Source organism: Argentina silus (genome assembly GCF_951799395.1).
Source record: "Argentina silus genome assembly, chromosome: 21".
Taxonomy (NCBI): domain Eukaryota; kingdom Metazoa; phylum Chordata; class Actinopteri; order Argentiniformes; family Argentinidae; genus Argentina; species Argentina silus.
The window spans coordinates 6,413,416-6,427,752 of NC_139675.1; the positions used below are offsets into that span (position 1 = coordinate 6,413,416).

Sequence of the window (14,337 nt, forward strand, 5' to 3'; positions counted from 1 at the left end):
AGGGAGAAAATAAGGGAAGAATATTACATGGGGGGGCAAGGGGGGGGAGGAGGGGAGGGAGGGAGGGAGTGAAGGTGAGAGACAGAGGAGATAGGGAAGGAGGGTGGGGGGGGGTCATATGTCAAGAAAGAAACTTCGCCAAACTAAACTCAGCTGTTTACATTTACTACATGAGCACATCACGTAGGATAGTTAGCTTTAGCTAATTATAATACACTCATTATAATACACTCCAATTATAATACACTTATAGTCACAAAGTGGCTGCAGAAATATAAAGCGAGCGGTTCCCATCACGGGAAAGCGATAGCAAGGAAGGAGCTAGCTAACGTAACTGTCCTTCCGCACCAACACTCGGATTGCAACCATGCAAATCACACCACATTAACCTATTTCAACCGGGCATAGGCTGACTCAAAGGCCCTAAATGATTTATCTTATGCGTTGGTGAAACATGATAGTCTCAAAGTGATTGACATCAACAGGCTAGCAACCTAGCTTCAGCTTGGAGAGTAGACACGGTCCGGAGTCAATAATTAGCTAGCAAAGCTAACTTCGCACACGCTTACCTTTCAGTCAGACTAAATGCTGCTTGTTCGGTCCAGTTACTTTCCTTAAAACAAAGTAAAATGGTATATTAAGCACAATTGCCGTGAAACAAATGATTAAAACATTGAAACGTTGATTCACGACGCGCTAAATTGTGGAGCCGTCCGCGAAATCTTCAACGGATTTTCTGTCCCAAGTCAAAATCGCGAGGGGAAGTTCATGATCAGACCAACGTCATTTCGGATAATAATGGCTTCATTTTGTGTGCGTCGTATAATAATAATAATAATAATAATAATAATAATAATAATAATAATAATAATAATAATCTTTATTAATAATGAGTTTATTTTGTATACTAATAATACTAATAATAATAATTATGCATTTTGCATAGCGGTTTTCTCAGTAGTCAAATACACTATATTCCATGGAGAGAACCAGAATAGATGGATAAATAAAAAGCCAAATGAAAGCATATAGTCAGTAAAAACAACAATGACAATTGATGAAGATTAAAAGCAAGTTGAAAAAGATGAGTTTTGAGAGATCGTTTGATGGAGATGACCATGTCCTTGGGAGCGAGATGACCGTGAGTGGGTGAGCAAGCGGCCAGCTGAGTTCTGAACATGTCTGTTGAGGACTCTGTCGGTGGCGGTGGCCCCAAACACAACGCTGTTGCAGTAGTCCAGCCTGGTGGTAACAAACGCATGGACAACCAGTCAACATCTGAAAAAAATCATTCTTTTTATTAAAAACAGTATTGCTAGTTACATATTCCATTCATGAGAGAAATGTGCAACTTTAAGAGCCAAGGCAAAGATTAAGGTTTACTCCAGAATCAGCTTTTTGATTAGTTTTCCAATAACTGATGACCAACATAACTTGAGACTTGCGTGAGCTTTTTTTTGTTGCTTGTTTTGTTTTTAATTAAAAGATATAAACTGTAAATGTTTTCAATTAAAAAATAAAACTGATTGCATATGCGTTCACCCACAATACCCGCAAACAATTAAACCCAAATCATAAAATATAAAAAAAGAAATACATAAAACCATTAAATTTAACAAATATTCTCTCGTATATATAGTTAAATGTGCTTTTATTTTATTTGTCTTAATCTAAATAGCAACTAGAATCAGAATCTGTCTTTTGCCTCCATAGATCGACATAACAGATTTGTAAATTTAAACTATGCTCCCATTCCCATTTTTAATGTTCCACTTTTATTTGTGATGTATTCTTGTTTTTAACCACCTGAGCTGTAGCTGATTAGCCTAGACAGTTTTCAGATACATATTTTCATATGTTCAATGTATTCATATAGCCTTTAATTCCAGAAATGTGTCCGAAACGCCTTGCAGATACTCCCAAGTCATCCGACAGAATTGAATTGTCTGAATAACATTTTTCAGAAGGGGATGCTGTCATAATGAGTTGGATTGGAATGCCTGCGAGGTATTTTAGACATCATTACGCAAATGGCTATACAAATATGGCTATGAAGCAAAATACATAACTCAATTCTGTCTGGGGTACTCTACTACAGCCAAAGTAAAGGTTAAACCGGTTTCAAAAACGTGGAAAATCCCCTTTAGTCCCAAGGCAAGGTTTCAGACATCCCATGGTAGTCTCCACATTATGTATTCTAGAACCATCTCATTCTAGAATGTGGCTGCAAGGCAACTTGTTTTTTTTTTATTATGAGTCATTGACAATTTGTAGTGTTGTATTGGCATGAAAAGCAAAAAAAAAAAAAAAAAAAAAAAAAAGGAACAAAAAAAAAACACACATTTACCCCTAGTGCTTTTAATTATCCACTCAGTAAATATCTACATCTTACTCGGCACTGAGACTATGCAGTCTATGGTACAAGCACTGTACTAAAGGAACTATGGAAACACAACCCGCCGTAATGCATCCTCTCTCAGTTACTGTTCTGCAGTCTTGAGTGACTGCCTGCCTAGCAGGGCGGACCAGGGGGCTTATTCAGTACGCCAGACTATTGCAAGAAAAAAAGAGGAACATGGAACGGTTCAATGTTCCGCATGCTTAAGAATCCAGGAAGAATAAATTTGTAGCAATGTTCTAGAACGTTGCAGCCATTGAATACGCCCCATGGTGGACCCATTCTTGGCAAACCACACCTTCCTGGGCACACCCGTCCACCCGTTAGACAGATCAACGAGCGTGGCACTCCAGTTAGCCACACTGAAGTTCGTTAGAGGCAGTCACATTATTTACACATTCATATATATATATAGATATATATATATATAGATTTGCAGATAGAAAAAAATCAACCGGAACAATCAAATGTGTGGTTTCTCCCAAGCTTCACAAGAATCAAAAGAACAGGGGCTTATTCAGTGGGGTACAACATTTACCATGTCTGCTCTATTCAACCTATTTCTATCTGGATGTTCTGTGATGTTCTATAACGAGCTGAGCCCCTTGTACACGGTTGTCCAAATGAAGCCCCCGCGATAGAGCTAATTTTTCCCAAATCCTTTGCAATAACTCTGACCAATCACATCACCACAGACAGCAGCACAAGGTTTTGGCGTCTGTGTTCCCAAGGCAACCACTGCAGGGGATGCCAAAAAAGCAAGAGGCAAAGTGTTAGTGTGGGTCTACTCTACAGACAGTAACAGATTCAGCTTTTAAGCCAAAAATGCCCACTCCTTCCACTCCACTCAACTCAACTTAGTCTAGTATGTCAGTAGAACTGCTGCAGGAGTTCATGTAGTGTTCAGGAATATTCAGTATAAAGTTTCAGCAATAGTGGTGTAATTTGGCACGTGTACATCACTGTAGTAGACCACAAATGCGGGAGGCATCACAACCAACACAGAGAAGAAGCAGCGCCAGCATTAGATAAACAAACATTGGTTCTTTGCTGTAGGAAAGGTTTAGCAGTAGTTCATTAGTCGTCACGAAAAAAAAGCAACCCAGACTGGCAATCTTCACGGTCACTTCGAGTAAAGCAAGCACTTTCGAAATGCCCAACTGTGATTCAACCGTTCCCGGTGGAAACGGTTTCTCAGAGAAAAGTTCAGTTCCAATTCCGATTCCAATGGTTCCCTTTGTTTTGATTCGCTGTCGCGCAGTGGAATTCCGAGTTCGGTTCTGAGATGAGGAGTCGACGTCGTCAGTGTCGTAGTGGGAGGGGTTACAACGAGATCATGACTGCGGTGGATAGTGTTGTGGGAGGAGCTTGTTGATGAGGTCATGGGTATAGCGCTAGTGTTTCAGAGTGGGAGGAACTGAAAAGGGGGCGAGTGTTCCACTGGGAGAGGAGAGGGATCTCTGGTATCCGTAGTGTTTCCTTAGTGGCTAATGTCTGTCCGTCTGTTTCAGCAGAGGAATGTGAGAGAGAGAGAGAGAGAGAGAGAGAGAGAGAGAGAGATGGAGAGAGAGAGAGAGAGATGGAGAGAGAGAAAGAAAAGAAAAGGGCCAGAGCCAGAGAGAGATAGAAAGAGAGAGAGCAAGAGAGAGAGAGCGAGAGAGAGAGAGAGAGAGAGAGAGAGAGAGAGAGAGAGAGAGAGAGTGGCTGTGGTCCCTCAGTGAGTGTCGTCTCCACAGGTTCAGCAGGGGCAGTAGGCGGGAGGAGGTTGCTCTCTTCTAGTGATGCACACTATCAGTTTTTCTGTCAAAAGAAAGGAGAGGACGGACGAATGCCAAGAGGGGTTAATACAATATGCACGGCTGGACATACGTGAAGACACATATAGTACATGTTCACTTTTAAAGGCCTATGAACTGCTTTTTTAACAAACTATATCAGCCCACAGGACAGAACACATGACACTGACATCACAACATCCATTAGACACATTACAAACAACTTTAAAACATGTACATTTCAAAAGAGACATGTCACAATGGACACAACCTTGGATACACAGACAGAAATGACAGACATGACACATTGAGGCACAGAGATGTGAAACACACAAACCACCAGCAGGGGGAGCAAGGAACAAATAAACACAAATACGATGGAAGTTCATAGAAACCTACCCGACCCCCCCCCCCCCCCCCCCCCCCCCCCACCCCACCCACCCACCCACCCAAAGTAGCCATGCGGTGAGTGAGACAGTGGACAGACATACCATGCGCTCACATGCAGTGCGTGAGTGGGTGTGGCCTAACCGTCGTAAGAGTCCATGAGAGGCACAGAGCCCCGCCTCTCCCCATACATCTCTCCCTGAGAGGGGGAGAGAAAGAGAGAGAGAGAGAGAGAGAAGGGGGGAGGAGGGTGGCGTGATAGGGAATGGGTGAGGAGGAAGAGAGAGAGAGAGAAGGGGGGAGGGTGGCGTGATAGGGAGTGGGTGAGGAGAGAGAGAGAGACAAGGGGGAGGGTGGCGTGATAGGGAGTGGGTGAGGAGGGAGAGAAACAGAGAGAGAGAGAGAGAGAGAAGGGGGGATGGTGGCGTGATTGGGAGTGGGTGAGGAGGGGGAGAGAGAGAGAGAGAAGGGGGGAGGGTGGTGTGATTGGGAGTGGGTGAGGAGAGAGAGAGAAACAGAGAGACAGAGAGGGAGAGAGGGAGAGAGGGAGAGAGAGAGAGAGAGAGAGAGAGAGAGCAAAGCATGGGGTGGAGAAGCATGGGATTAGGAGGAGAAAGAAGGAAAGGGAGCGTGGGTAGACCAGTCGGGCGTTTAAGGAGAACGAGAGGAAAGATTAAGAGAAAGAAAGACAGAAAGAGAAAGATGAGGAGTGTGGGCAGAAAGGGAGAGAGATCAACAGGAGGATCAGGGGCATCAGATAAGGAGAGAAAAAGTAAGAAAGAAAGAAAGAAAGAGAGAGAGAAAGAGAGAAAAAAAGAGAGAAAGAAAGAGAAAAAAAGAGAGAAAGAGAGAAAAAAAGAGAGAAAGAAAGAGAAAAAAAGAGAGAAAGAAAGAGAGAGGGGTACATAAAGTGGATTAGTTAAGGAGGAAGACGTGGGGAAAAAACAAACCTTCAAAAGAGTTGAGCTCTGTCGAGTTAGTTGGAAATTGCTCGTGAGAACAGCAGTGAACCATTACATTAGGTGAGACATGCGATAACATGCCGAAAGTGTGTGAAACACACAGTGCAGTAATGCAATCTGATTGGCGTGCAGGGGTGTCTGTGTGTGTGTGTGTGTGTGTGTGTGTGTGTGAGAGATTACCTGTGCTGCGTCTTTGTCAGCAGGCTCGAGTGCGTCATCCAGAGTGTTCCTCCTTCCCCTCTGGTCCAGTGTGGAGTAGGCATCTGGGGAGGACACACATTAGAAGTGTGTGTGTGTGTGTGTGTGTGTGTGCGCACGCGCGTGTGTGTATGTGCGAGTGTGTGTGTGTGTGTTCAGACTTACCTGGTCCCATGTCATTTAGTGGAATCATATCTCTGTCCCGCTTGTCTATGAGGGGCAGGGTGCTGTCCTCGTAGCCCCCGTTGGGGCGGCTGGCGTTAGGGGGGTTGAGGTTCACCATGAAGTCTGTCTTCTTCCAGCCGTCCTTCTCCAGGGTGCGTCTCAGCTCCTTGAAGCCCCACACCGTCTGGAGCACCAGGCCCGCGCCACGCACCTCCCGGTCTGAACGGTTACTAGAGAGAGAGAGAGAGAGAAAGAGAGAGAGAGAGAGAGAGAGAGGTGGGATGAGATCACCATACATGCACATACCCACGCACACACACACGTGCATGCACGCACGTACCCACACACACATGGATATGGATAGATGATTCACTTACAACAAATACACTTGTTTAAGTAAGTCGCTTTGGATAAAGGCGTCTGCTAAATGCCATAAATGTAAACGTAAAATGCACAGCTAGCCCTAACCCACAAAAAGGAAGAGGCCAGACAAGAAAACATGCATCTTGTTGATTAAAACACATCATCTCACACTCACACACACACACCCCCTCCCCCTCTCTCACCCATCCTTGTTGATGAGCACCAGCCTCTCGATGCCCTGGGAGGCTCGGAGGGTCTTGGCAGCGTCCAGGCTGCTGCCCAGCACCTCGTGGAGTGTGCTCAGCACAGACGACACCGTCTCCTCTGACAGGGCCCTCACAGGCTGGCTCTGGCCGCCGCCCGGCAGGTTGGCCACCAGGTGGGGCACGGCGTGCTTCCCTAGAGGGAGGGAGAGGAGGGATGGGGGGGGGGGGGGGGGGGGGGGGTTAGAGCAGAAGGAAAACTGTGACCCGCTTACCTAGAGGGGTAAGAGAGAGACCGACAGACAGACAGACCTACAGACAGACAGAGATAGACAGAGACAGACACAGACAGATAGACAGAGACACAGGCAGACAGAGGGGTATGACTAAGAAGTGCAGTTAATCATCCACCAAACGACCACAATAGGGGGAACTGCGGTAACCGTTTGGAACAACGGGGAACCTTCGACCGCGGTCGGAGCAGTTGGACGTTTTATGGGCCGGCGTGGATGTCAACCTTCATCGGCAACAACATAACGTAGCGTAGCGTAATATAAACTGGAATAAAGTGAATCGAGCGATTGTGGACTCCTGAAGACGCCTGCTGATATTTATTCCCGGGGGGTACGTGTACTCCTGAGACAACACATAATGAACGCCTGCTGCCTAAAACAGACACGGACACAAACTGCCAGAGACAGAGGAAGAGTGAGAGGAAGAGTGAGAGGTGAGAGTGAGAGGAAGAGTGAGAGGTGAGAGTGAGAGGAAGAGTGAGAGTGAGAGTGAGGGGTTAGACACAAATGTTAAAAGAGTTAGAGGAGAGGGCTAAAATAGTCCCAGGTAGAAACACACACGGACACACGGACACACACACACACACACACACACCTAGCAGGTCTCTGTTCCTGGCGTCGATGGCGAGGTTCCTCAGCGCCCCAGACATGGCTCTGACCACGCGGTCGTTCCCGTGGGCCAACAGCTCTGTCATCATAGTCAACCCCTTCTCCTGCCTCAGCAACGCCCGGATATACCGCCCATACTGAGAGAGGAGAGGAGGAGGGGGAGGAGAAGGAGGAGGAGGGGGGGGGGTTAGTTAGAGCAATAGCCTGTGGTCAAGAAAGGGTCAGGGTTGCAGTTGGATTTTGGTTGGGGAACTGGACTTTAGTGGGAGTGGGAGCTAAGGGACAACGAGTCAATTATGGGTCAGGATTTGTGGTTGTATTGACATTGACGTCCGTAATGCTATCGGTTAGTGACAGCGGCCAGACAAAAACAGAACCAACGTGTGGATTGAAGTCTGTCCTTGTCCATAGACTCCTTTCAGGGTAAGGAACCAAATATGTGACTGTAATTTGGGGGGAACTATTCCCTTTAAAGCACTGGACTGCGGTGGAGTCGTGGGTGAGGGGTTTGTGGTTTGGTTAGAAGTTAGTAGGCCAAGTTAGGTTCACGGTATCGTTTTGGGCTGTGTTGTATTTTGGATAGATGTAGTAGGGGTAGTATATAGTCGGGGTAGTATATAGTAGGGGTAGTCTATAGTATGGGTCGTAGTATATAGTAGGGGTAGTATATAGTAGGGGTAGTATATAGAATGGGTCGTAGTATATAGTAGGGGTAGTATATAGAATGGGTCGTAGTATATAGAATGGGTCGTAGTATATAGTAGGGGTAGTATATAGTATGGGTCAGGGTAAGGGTTTATTTTTTTTGGTGCAGTTGACTTACGGTCCAGCGTCCAGCACACAGGTTCTGCACGGCCCCGGCAGAGGCCTCCAGCACGGTGGGGTTCTTACTCTCCTTCAACAGAGAGGTGTAGACACGCACCACCTCCGGCTGGAACAACAACTCATAACCTGGAGACCAGAGAGGGAGGGAAGGGAGAGGACAGGAAAAAGATGGAGGAGAGGAAGAAAGCAGTGAAAAGAGGAAGGGGAGAGAAGCGGTGAGAGGAGAGGAGAGCAGGAAGGAAAGTAGAGAGAGGGAGAATGAGCGAGGGAGAGGCATGGGAGGGGAGAAAAAAAAGAGGTACAAATTGAGAAACGGGAGCGAAAAGGAGAGAGGAAAATATATATTTCACGTCATGGATATTTACTGCCTATCTGGAAAAGTAAGAGAGCCGTTGACAGCGTCTAGCCTGTCCATGACCTGTCATGATGTTCTGTTACCTTTGGCAAGTGTAGTCCTCTTTGGAATGTCAATCATGTCTGCTGCACCGTCCTCATCTTTCCTCCCTGCACCACAACATGAGAACACTCAGGATCACTCCGGAACATTCTAGAAACGCATTCTAGAGATCACTGCACACTATTTTGTCGTGCACACGCACACAACATGACACACACACACACACACACACACACACACACACACACAGTGTGCTCTCCACCACGACTGTATCGGCCATGAAAATGAGACATGCTTAGTGTTGGGTGATTGAAGCAATTACACAGAAGAGAGTTAGTTTGCGACGCCAGGCCCAACGGACTACAGCAAGCAGCTAAGCAGAGGGCGCAGAGGTAGAGCTTACCTTTGGAAAACCACTCATCTGGACCGCAGCAAAAAAAGGAGAGCAGAACGAAGGGAAGGGGGGAAGGATGGAACGAGAGGAAGGGAGGGAGGGGAAAGGAACAAGGGAAGGAGGACATGAAAGAGAGAGAGAGAGAGAGAGAGAGAAAGGGGAATGGAGAGAGAGAGAAATTCAGTCAGAGAAATAGCAGCAGTGTACCAGCCACCCAATGTCTATTTACATCCCACACAGCTTCCTCCGTTGCACCAAAGACCCAGCATATGTATATATTACATAGGAGTAATTAACGCTAACCCATCGCCACAGATGAACACATCAAAATATCTTTGACTCAGAGATAAACACACACTCTCGGTCACAGGCAGACATCCATCACAACACACTTTGGGTTTTGGAACAGCGTTGCGCTGGACTGCATTATCAAAACCCGACGTGCATTTATTCATGAAAAAAAAAACACAGCGAGATTCACTGAGCGATGTCATTGGCGATCGAAGACAGTTACTCTGTCATTACTAAATGTATAGTTTAATTTGCCTTGAAATGTTTAACATAGTGGCGCTGAAACACTCATACATACATTCTTCTGGGGAGAACCCCCCCCCCCACACACACAAGATTGAGTTGAGGCTGAACATCTTCCAAGCTGTAATCAGCCTGCTGCCGGTTCTCTGCTGTGTCAGGCTACTCTGGTGTCTGAAGTCAGTTTTACTAGCAGGCTGTTACAGAGTCAACAATGACATCACTCTCCTCCACCTGCCTCCCACAGAGCAAACAGAGCACACACACACACACACCTTTGCCCTTGCGGGAGCTGAAGCAGCCGGTCTTCTGTGCTGAGCTGGGGGCGGGGCCCTGAGAGAGGGGCGCAGCCTCCAGGTAGCGCTCACAGCCAGGCACCTCCCGGTGCACCTGATAGGACAGGTTCCTCAGGAGACACACGCTGTTCTCTATCAGCTGAGGGAGGGAGGGAAGAGAGGAGAGAAATAAGAGGGAGAAAGTGAGGGAGAGGGAGGGGAGTGGGCGAAAAGGAGATTGTAAAAGGGGAGATGCAGGAAGAGGGAGAAAGGAGGGAACATGAGGAGAAGAAGAAGAAGATATGGAGGATAAGGGCGATGGAGGATAAGGGAGATGGGGGTTGAGAGAAAGGGAGAAAAAATAAACCGGATTAAAATACACACAAATCAGGGTTCTCAATCAAGCTTGTGGGTGGGCTCTGGGCACAAGATGGACCTTGATGGAAGGGATAGAGCAGGCCAGTGTGTGTGTGTGTGTGTGTGGAGTCAGGAGTTCCTCCTCCTCGTGTTAGTTCCTACCTTATTGTCCACATCTTTGCAGTCAATCTGTGATTGGACAATGTACATGAGTGAGTCGACCAATCCCGTGCACTCTCTGAGCTTCCTCCTGGCCTCACTACGCTCTGAGCTCACGTTTCTGAAGGCGGAGAGAGAGGAGAGAGAGAGAGAGAGAGAGAGGGAGAGTGAGGAGAGAGAGAGAGAGAGAGAGAGAGAGAGAGAGGGAGAGTGAGGAGAGAGAGAGGGAGGAGAGAGAGAGAGGAGAGAGTGAGGAGAGAGAGAGAGAGGAGAGAGAGAGTGAGGAGAGGAGAGAGTGTGGAGAGAGAGTGAGAGACAGGGGGGAAGAATAGAGTGACAGAGAGAGTGAGAGAGGAGGGGGAGGGGGGGAGCAAGAGAGAGAGGGGAGGGAGGAAAGAGGGAGAAAGAATAGACCGACAGAGAGAGAGAGCGAGAGAGAGAGAGAGTGAGTGAGAGCAGCGGTGACAAAAGGATTCCATTCCATTTGAAACAAAACAGAATAAAGTGCTGTGAAAGTCGGTTTAATCCATTCCAGCTCAGCCGAACGGCTGTTTAAATACAGAGCCCTGGACGAGGTCAGGTTACTGTACCACTCTTTGTACTGGCCTACATTTAACAAAGAGGAACACACCCCGCCACACAATACATTCCCGCTCCTCCCTCGGTCAACTACAAAAGGGCTTTCCGTGCATGCACAAAGGCACTAAATCATTTGACACTATACCACATCCCCCCCCCCCGTCCCCCCCTCCTCTCCATATGCCCCCCCCCCCTTTTTTCTCATCCCCTCGCTCCGTCCCGGCATCCCTCCGTACCTCAGGCAGCCGGCCGTGTTGGTGAGGGACGTCTCCCACTCCAGGTGGCGCGGCTTGCAGCTCTCCTCCCCTCCTCTCTCGTTCCCCCGCTCCCAGCCCGAGTGGGGCACCATCACCTCGTCGGAGAGCGCGTGCAGGGCGTGGTCCACGATCTCCATCTTCACCGAGTCGTGAGAGGACAGGTTCCACAACGTGCCTGAGGAGGAGGAGGAGGAGGAGGAGGGAGACATAGCCTTCATCATCCTCATCATTCTAATACAAGCACTGCTACTAGTACCACCACAATCCTCGATCAGTGAAGGGTCATTTTACTCAAAATGTATTTTTCTCTGCCATCATCACTTAGTTCCCTCCTAGAATAGCAATGGTACATGGTAGTGTAACTTGTGATGTGTGAGGTTGTGTGGTCCCTGGTGTTCCTCAGCGCCAGGTGGTCAGTGTACTACAGGCAGTGTGAGGACGGTCCTCACGGCCTCAGGGGTTACCTGTGATGGTGTCTGTGAGGTCCTGGTCCCTGGTCTTCCTCAGCAGCCTGACCAAGGCGGGTACCCCGTCACAGTTCTTGATGGCGATCTTGTTGTCGGAGTCGCGGCCGTAGGAGATGTTCTTGAGCGCCCCGCAGGCGGCCAGGTGGACCTCCTTCTTGGGGTTGTCCAACATGGACACCAGCGCTGGGATGCCCTTCATACGACGCACATCCGACTTCACCTGGGGGGGGGGGGGGGGCACAAAGGGGGGGCCGGTGGAGTGAGTGTCTGGGGATGGTGTGTGTGTGTGTGGTATACGTTGTGAGTGTGTGCTGTATATTACTGTGTTGTTCCTCAAAGGTGAGATGCTGTAGGTATGCTGCAGCATGGCTCTGTGTGTGTGTGTGTGTGTGTGTGTGTATGGTTTGTGTGTGTGTGTGTGTGTGTAGGTATATGGAGTGTGTGTGTGTGTATGTGTAGGTATATGGTGTGTGTGTGTGTGTGTAGGTATATGGAGTGTGTGTGTGTGTATGTGTAGGTATATGGTGTGTGTGTGTGTGTGTAGGTATATGGTGTGTGTGTGTGTATGTAGGTATATGGAGTGTGTGTGTGTGTATGTGTAGGTATATGGTGTGTGTGTGTGTGTGTAGGTATATGGTGTGTGTGTGTGTGTATGTAGGTATATGGTGTGTGTGTGTAGGTATATGGTCTGTGTGTGTGTGTATGTATATGGTGTGTGTGTGTGTAGGTATATGGTGTGTGTGTGTGTAGGTATATGATGTGTGTGTGTGTGTGTAGGTGTGTCTACTACCTTGTCGTTCTTGAAGGTGAGGTGCTGCAGGTAGGCGGCTGCGTTGCTCCTCACGGGGTCCAGCCTGTAGTTGAGCATGGCGATGACCTCCGGCAGCTCCGGCTGCCTCCAGCTGCCCGGGATGGGGCCTTTCCTCAGGGTGCTGTCCAGAGACGCCATGCTGCCGGCCCTCTCGCCCTGGGCCAGGGGGGCGCCCACCCCCCAGTAGTACATGTCCCCGGCCCCGCTCATGTCCCCATCCAGGGTGCCCTCGTAGCTCCTGGGGAAGGGAGGAGATGGAGGGAGGGTTCATACGGACTACTACTGCACGATGGTGCTAATGGTCCATCGAGATCTCTCTCACTCTCTAATATAATATATATGCCACTTAGCTGACGCTTTTATCCAAAGTGACTTACATTGCAGTGAGTGCATACATTTTTCAGTATATGTGGTCCCAGCAGGGACACTCACATTCTCTCTCTCTCCCACTCCCTCACCACCACTCCCACTCCCTCACCACCACTCCCTCCCCCCTCCCCTCTCTCTCCAGCTCCCCCTTCCTCACCACCTCTCCCTCCTTTACCACCTCTCTATCCCTCCCTCCGCCCCTCTCACCCTGTCCGGCGGGGTGGTGCGTGTGAGTAGGCGTGGGCGTTGCGAGGCACGGTGCCGTAGTGGATGGCCGGCCCCATGCCGTAGTCCGGCTCGTCGTATCCCAGGCTCCTCTGGTCGTCCTCCAGGCCGTACGGCTCGGGGACGAACCGCTGGAGCCCCGACAGCTCCATCGCACTGCCCATACGACCCACCTGGAGCAGGAGACGAGACCGCTTCAGAACCGCACTCTCACAGACAAGACAGGCAGACAGACACAGAGACAGACAGGCAGACAGACAGGCAGGCAGACAGACACAGACAGACAGAAAGAAAGAAACAGACAGACAGAAACACACACCTGTGGCTGGGCTGCATAAGGGTCCAGCTGGTTCCTGCTGTGGGCCCGGTAACCATCCATTGGCCTGGGGAAGGAGAGGGGGGAGAGGGGGGAGAGGAGGGAGAGGGAGGGACATTGTCAAGAAAGTCAGATGTTAGACGACTGCAACTAAATCTAGAATCCAAATAAACTCCTTGTGAATGGACGGCTCCTAGGAACCAACAGGGCGTCCAGCTTTGAAGCTGGCCAAGCCAGCCTGTGGCCCTGCTTAAATACACTTTAGGAATGTATCCTTCCTCCCTACCTTGAAGCAATGATCGATCTAACATGACTGGTCCAAGCTAGCTTTTCTTTGCCTTTCCCCATCAGTGATTTTCTTCTCGGGAGGGAGGAGGCATTTGAGAGCATTTTGAGTATTTAAACTGGGCCTATACAGAGCCCTATACAGAACCCTATACAGAGCCCTGCCAAAGTGGTGGGACAGTGAAAGTGAAGCATTTTCTTTCTTATTTTGGCTCTGTACTCCAAACGGATTTGAAATCAAAACAATTATCGCTTCCTTGACTTCTATTAACACCTCTTTGGTCCTCATGTTGACAGACGCCGATAGCAGACTCCAAAGGCAAACGCGAAAGCCTAGAATCAATACTAGACATTGACAGCTCTCTCATGCCTGCAGAAAGGACGTAACACACCTGACGAACTGTCAAGCCAATTGTCCCATCACTTTTGGTGCCCTGGAATAGGGGCCTTTTTTTTTTAACGCATAAAAAGTGTTTCTAAAAAGGTGAAACCAATATGTACACAAACACCCTCAAACAAAAGCTGAGAATCTCTACTTTAACCTCATGAATAACTGTTTAGTTTCAAATCCAAACTTTTGGAGTGTAGAGGCAAAAGAAGAAGGAAAAAAAATAAAATCCTTCCCTGTCCCATGACTTATTCTGCACGTGCCCCTGCCTGACAGTACCTGTAGCGGTCATCTGTGCGCGCCCCTCTGCTCAGGCTGGCGTAGGTGTCAGGGGGGGGACCCCCCCGGT

At 48.5% G+C, this 14,337-nt stretch overlaps 1 protein-coding gene across 10 annotated transcripts in view; it reads right to left on the reverse strand.

The window, feature by feature from the left end:
* Window positions 1–1,277: 1,277 nt before the first annotated feature.
* Window positions 1,278–14,337, reverse strand: part of ctnnd1 (catenin (cadherin-associated protein), delta 1) — a 22,601-nt gene continuing 9,541 nt past the window's right edge. For 5 of the 10 annotated variants that reach the window (XM_083693055.1, XM_083693060.1, XM_083693057.1 and 2 more), the window contains 17 exons: window positions 14,268–14,337; window positions 13,319–13,382; window positions 12,982–13,172; window positions 12,385–12,643; window positions 11,592–11,814; window positions 11,107–11,302; window positions 10,295–10,412; window positions 9,776–9,935; window positions 8,979–8,996; window positions 8,617–8,682; window positions 8,177–8,304; window positions 7,340–7,490; window positions 6,452–6,647; window positions 5,886–6,115; window positions 5,703–5,785; window positions 4,705–4,759; window positions 1,278–4,198 (listed from right to left, as the gene is read on the reverse strand). The exon at window positions 14,268–14,337 is cut by the window's right edge and continues 220 nt beyond it. In XM_083693055.1, coding sequence (XP_083549181.1) covers window positions 4,137–4,198; window positions 4,705–4,759; window positions 5,703–5,785; window positions 5,886–6,115; window positions 6,452–6,647; window positions 7,340–7,490; window positions 8,177–8,304; window positions 8,617–8,682; window positions 8,979–8,996; window positions 9,776–9,935; window positions 10,295–10,412; window positions 11,107–11,302; window positions 11,592–11,814; window positions 12,385–12,643; window positions 12,982–13,172; window positions 13,319–13,382; window positions 14,268–14,337 — 2,270 coding nt within the window. In that variant the 3' untranslated portion in view covers window positions 1,278–4,136. Of the gene's footprint in view, window positions 4,199–4,664; window positions 4,760–5,702; window positions 5,786–5,885; window positions 6,116–6,451; window positions 6,648–7,339; window positions 7,491–8,176; window positions 8,305–8,616; window positions 8,683–8,978; window positions 8,997–9,775; window positions 9,936–10,294; window positions 10,413–11,106; window positions 11,303–11,591; window positions 11,815–12,384; window positions 12,644–12,981; window positions 13,173–13,318; window positions 13,383–14,267 lie in introns of all 10 variants that reach the window. The other 5 variants (XM_083693063.1, XM_083693062.1, XM_083693061.1 and 2 more) reach the window with 5 other exon arrangements.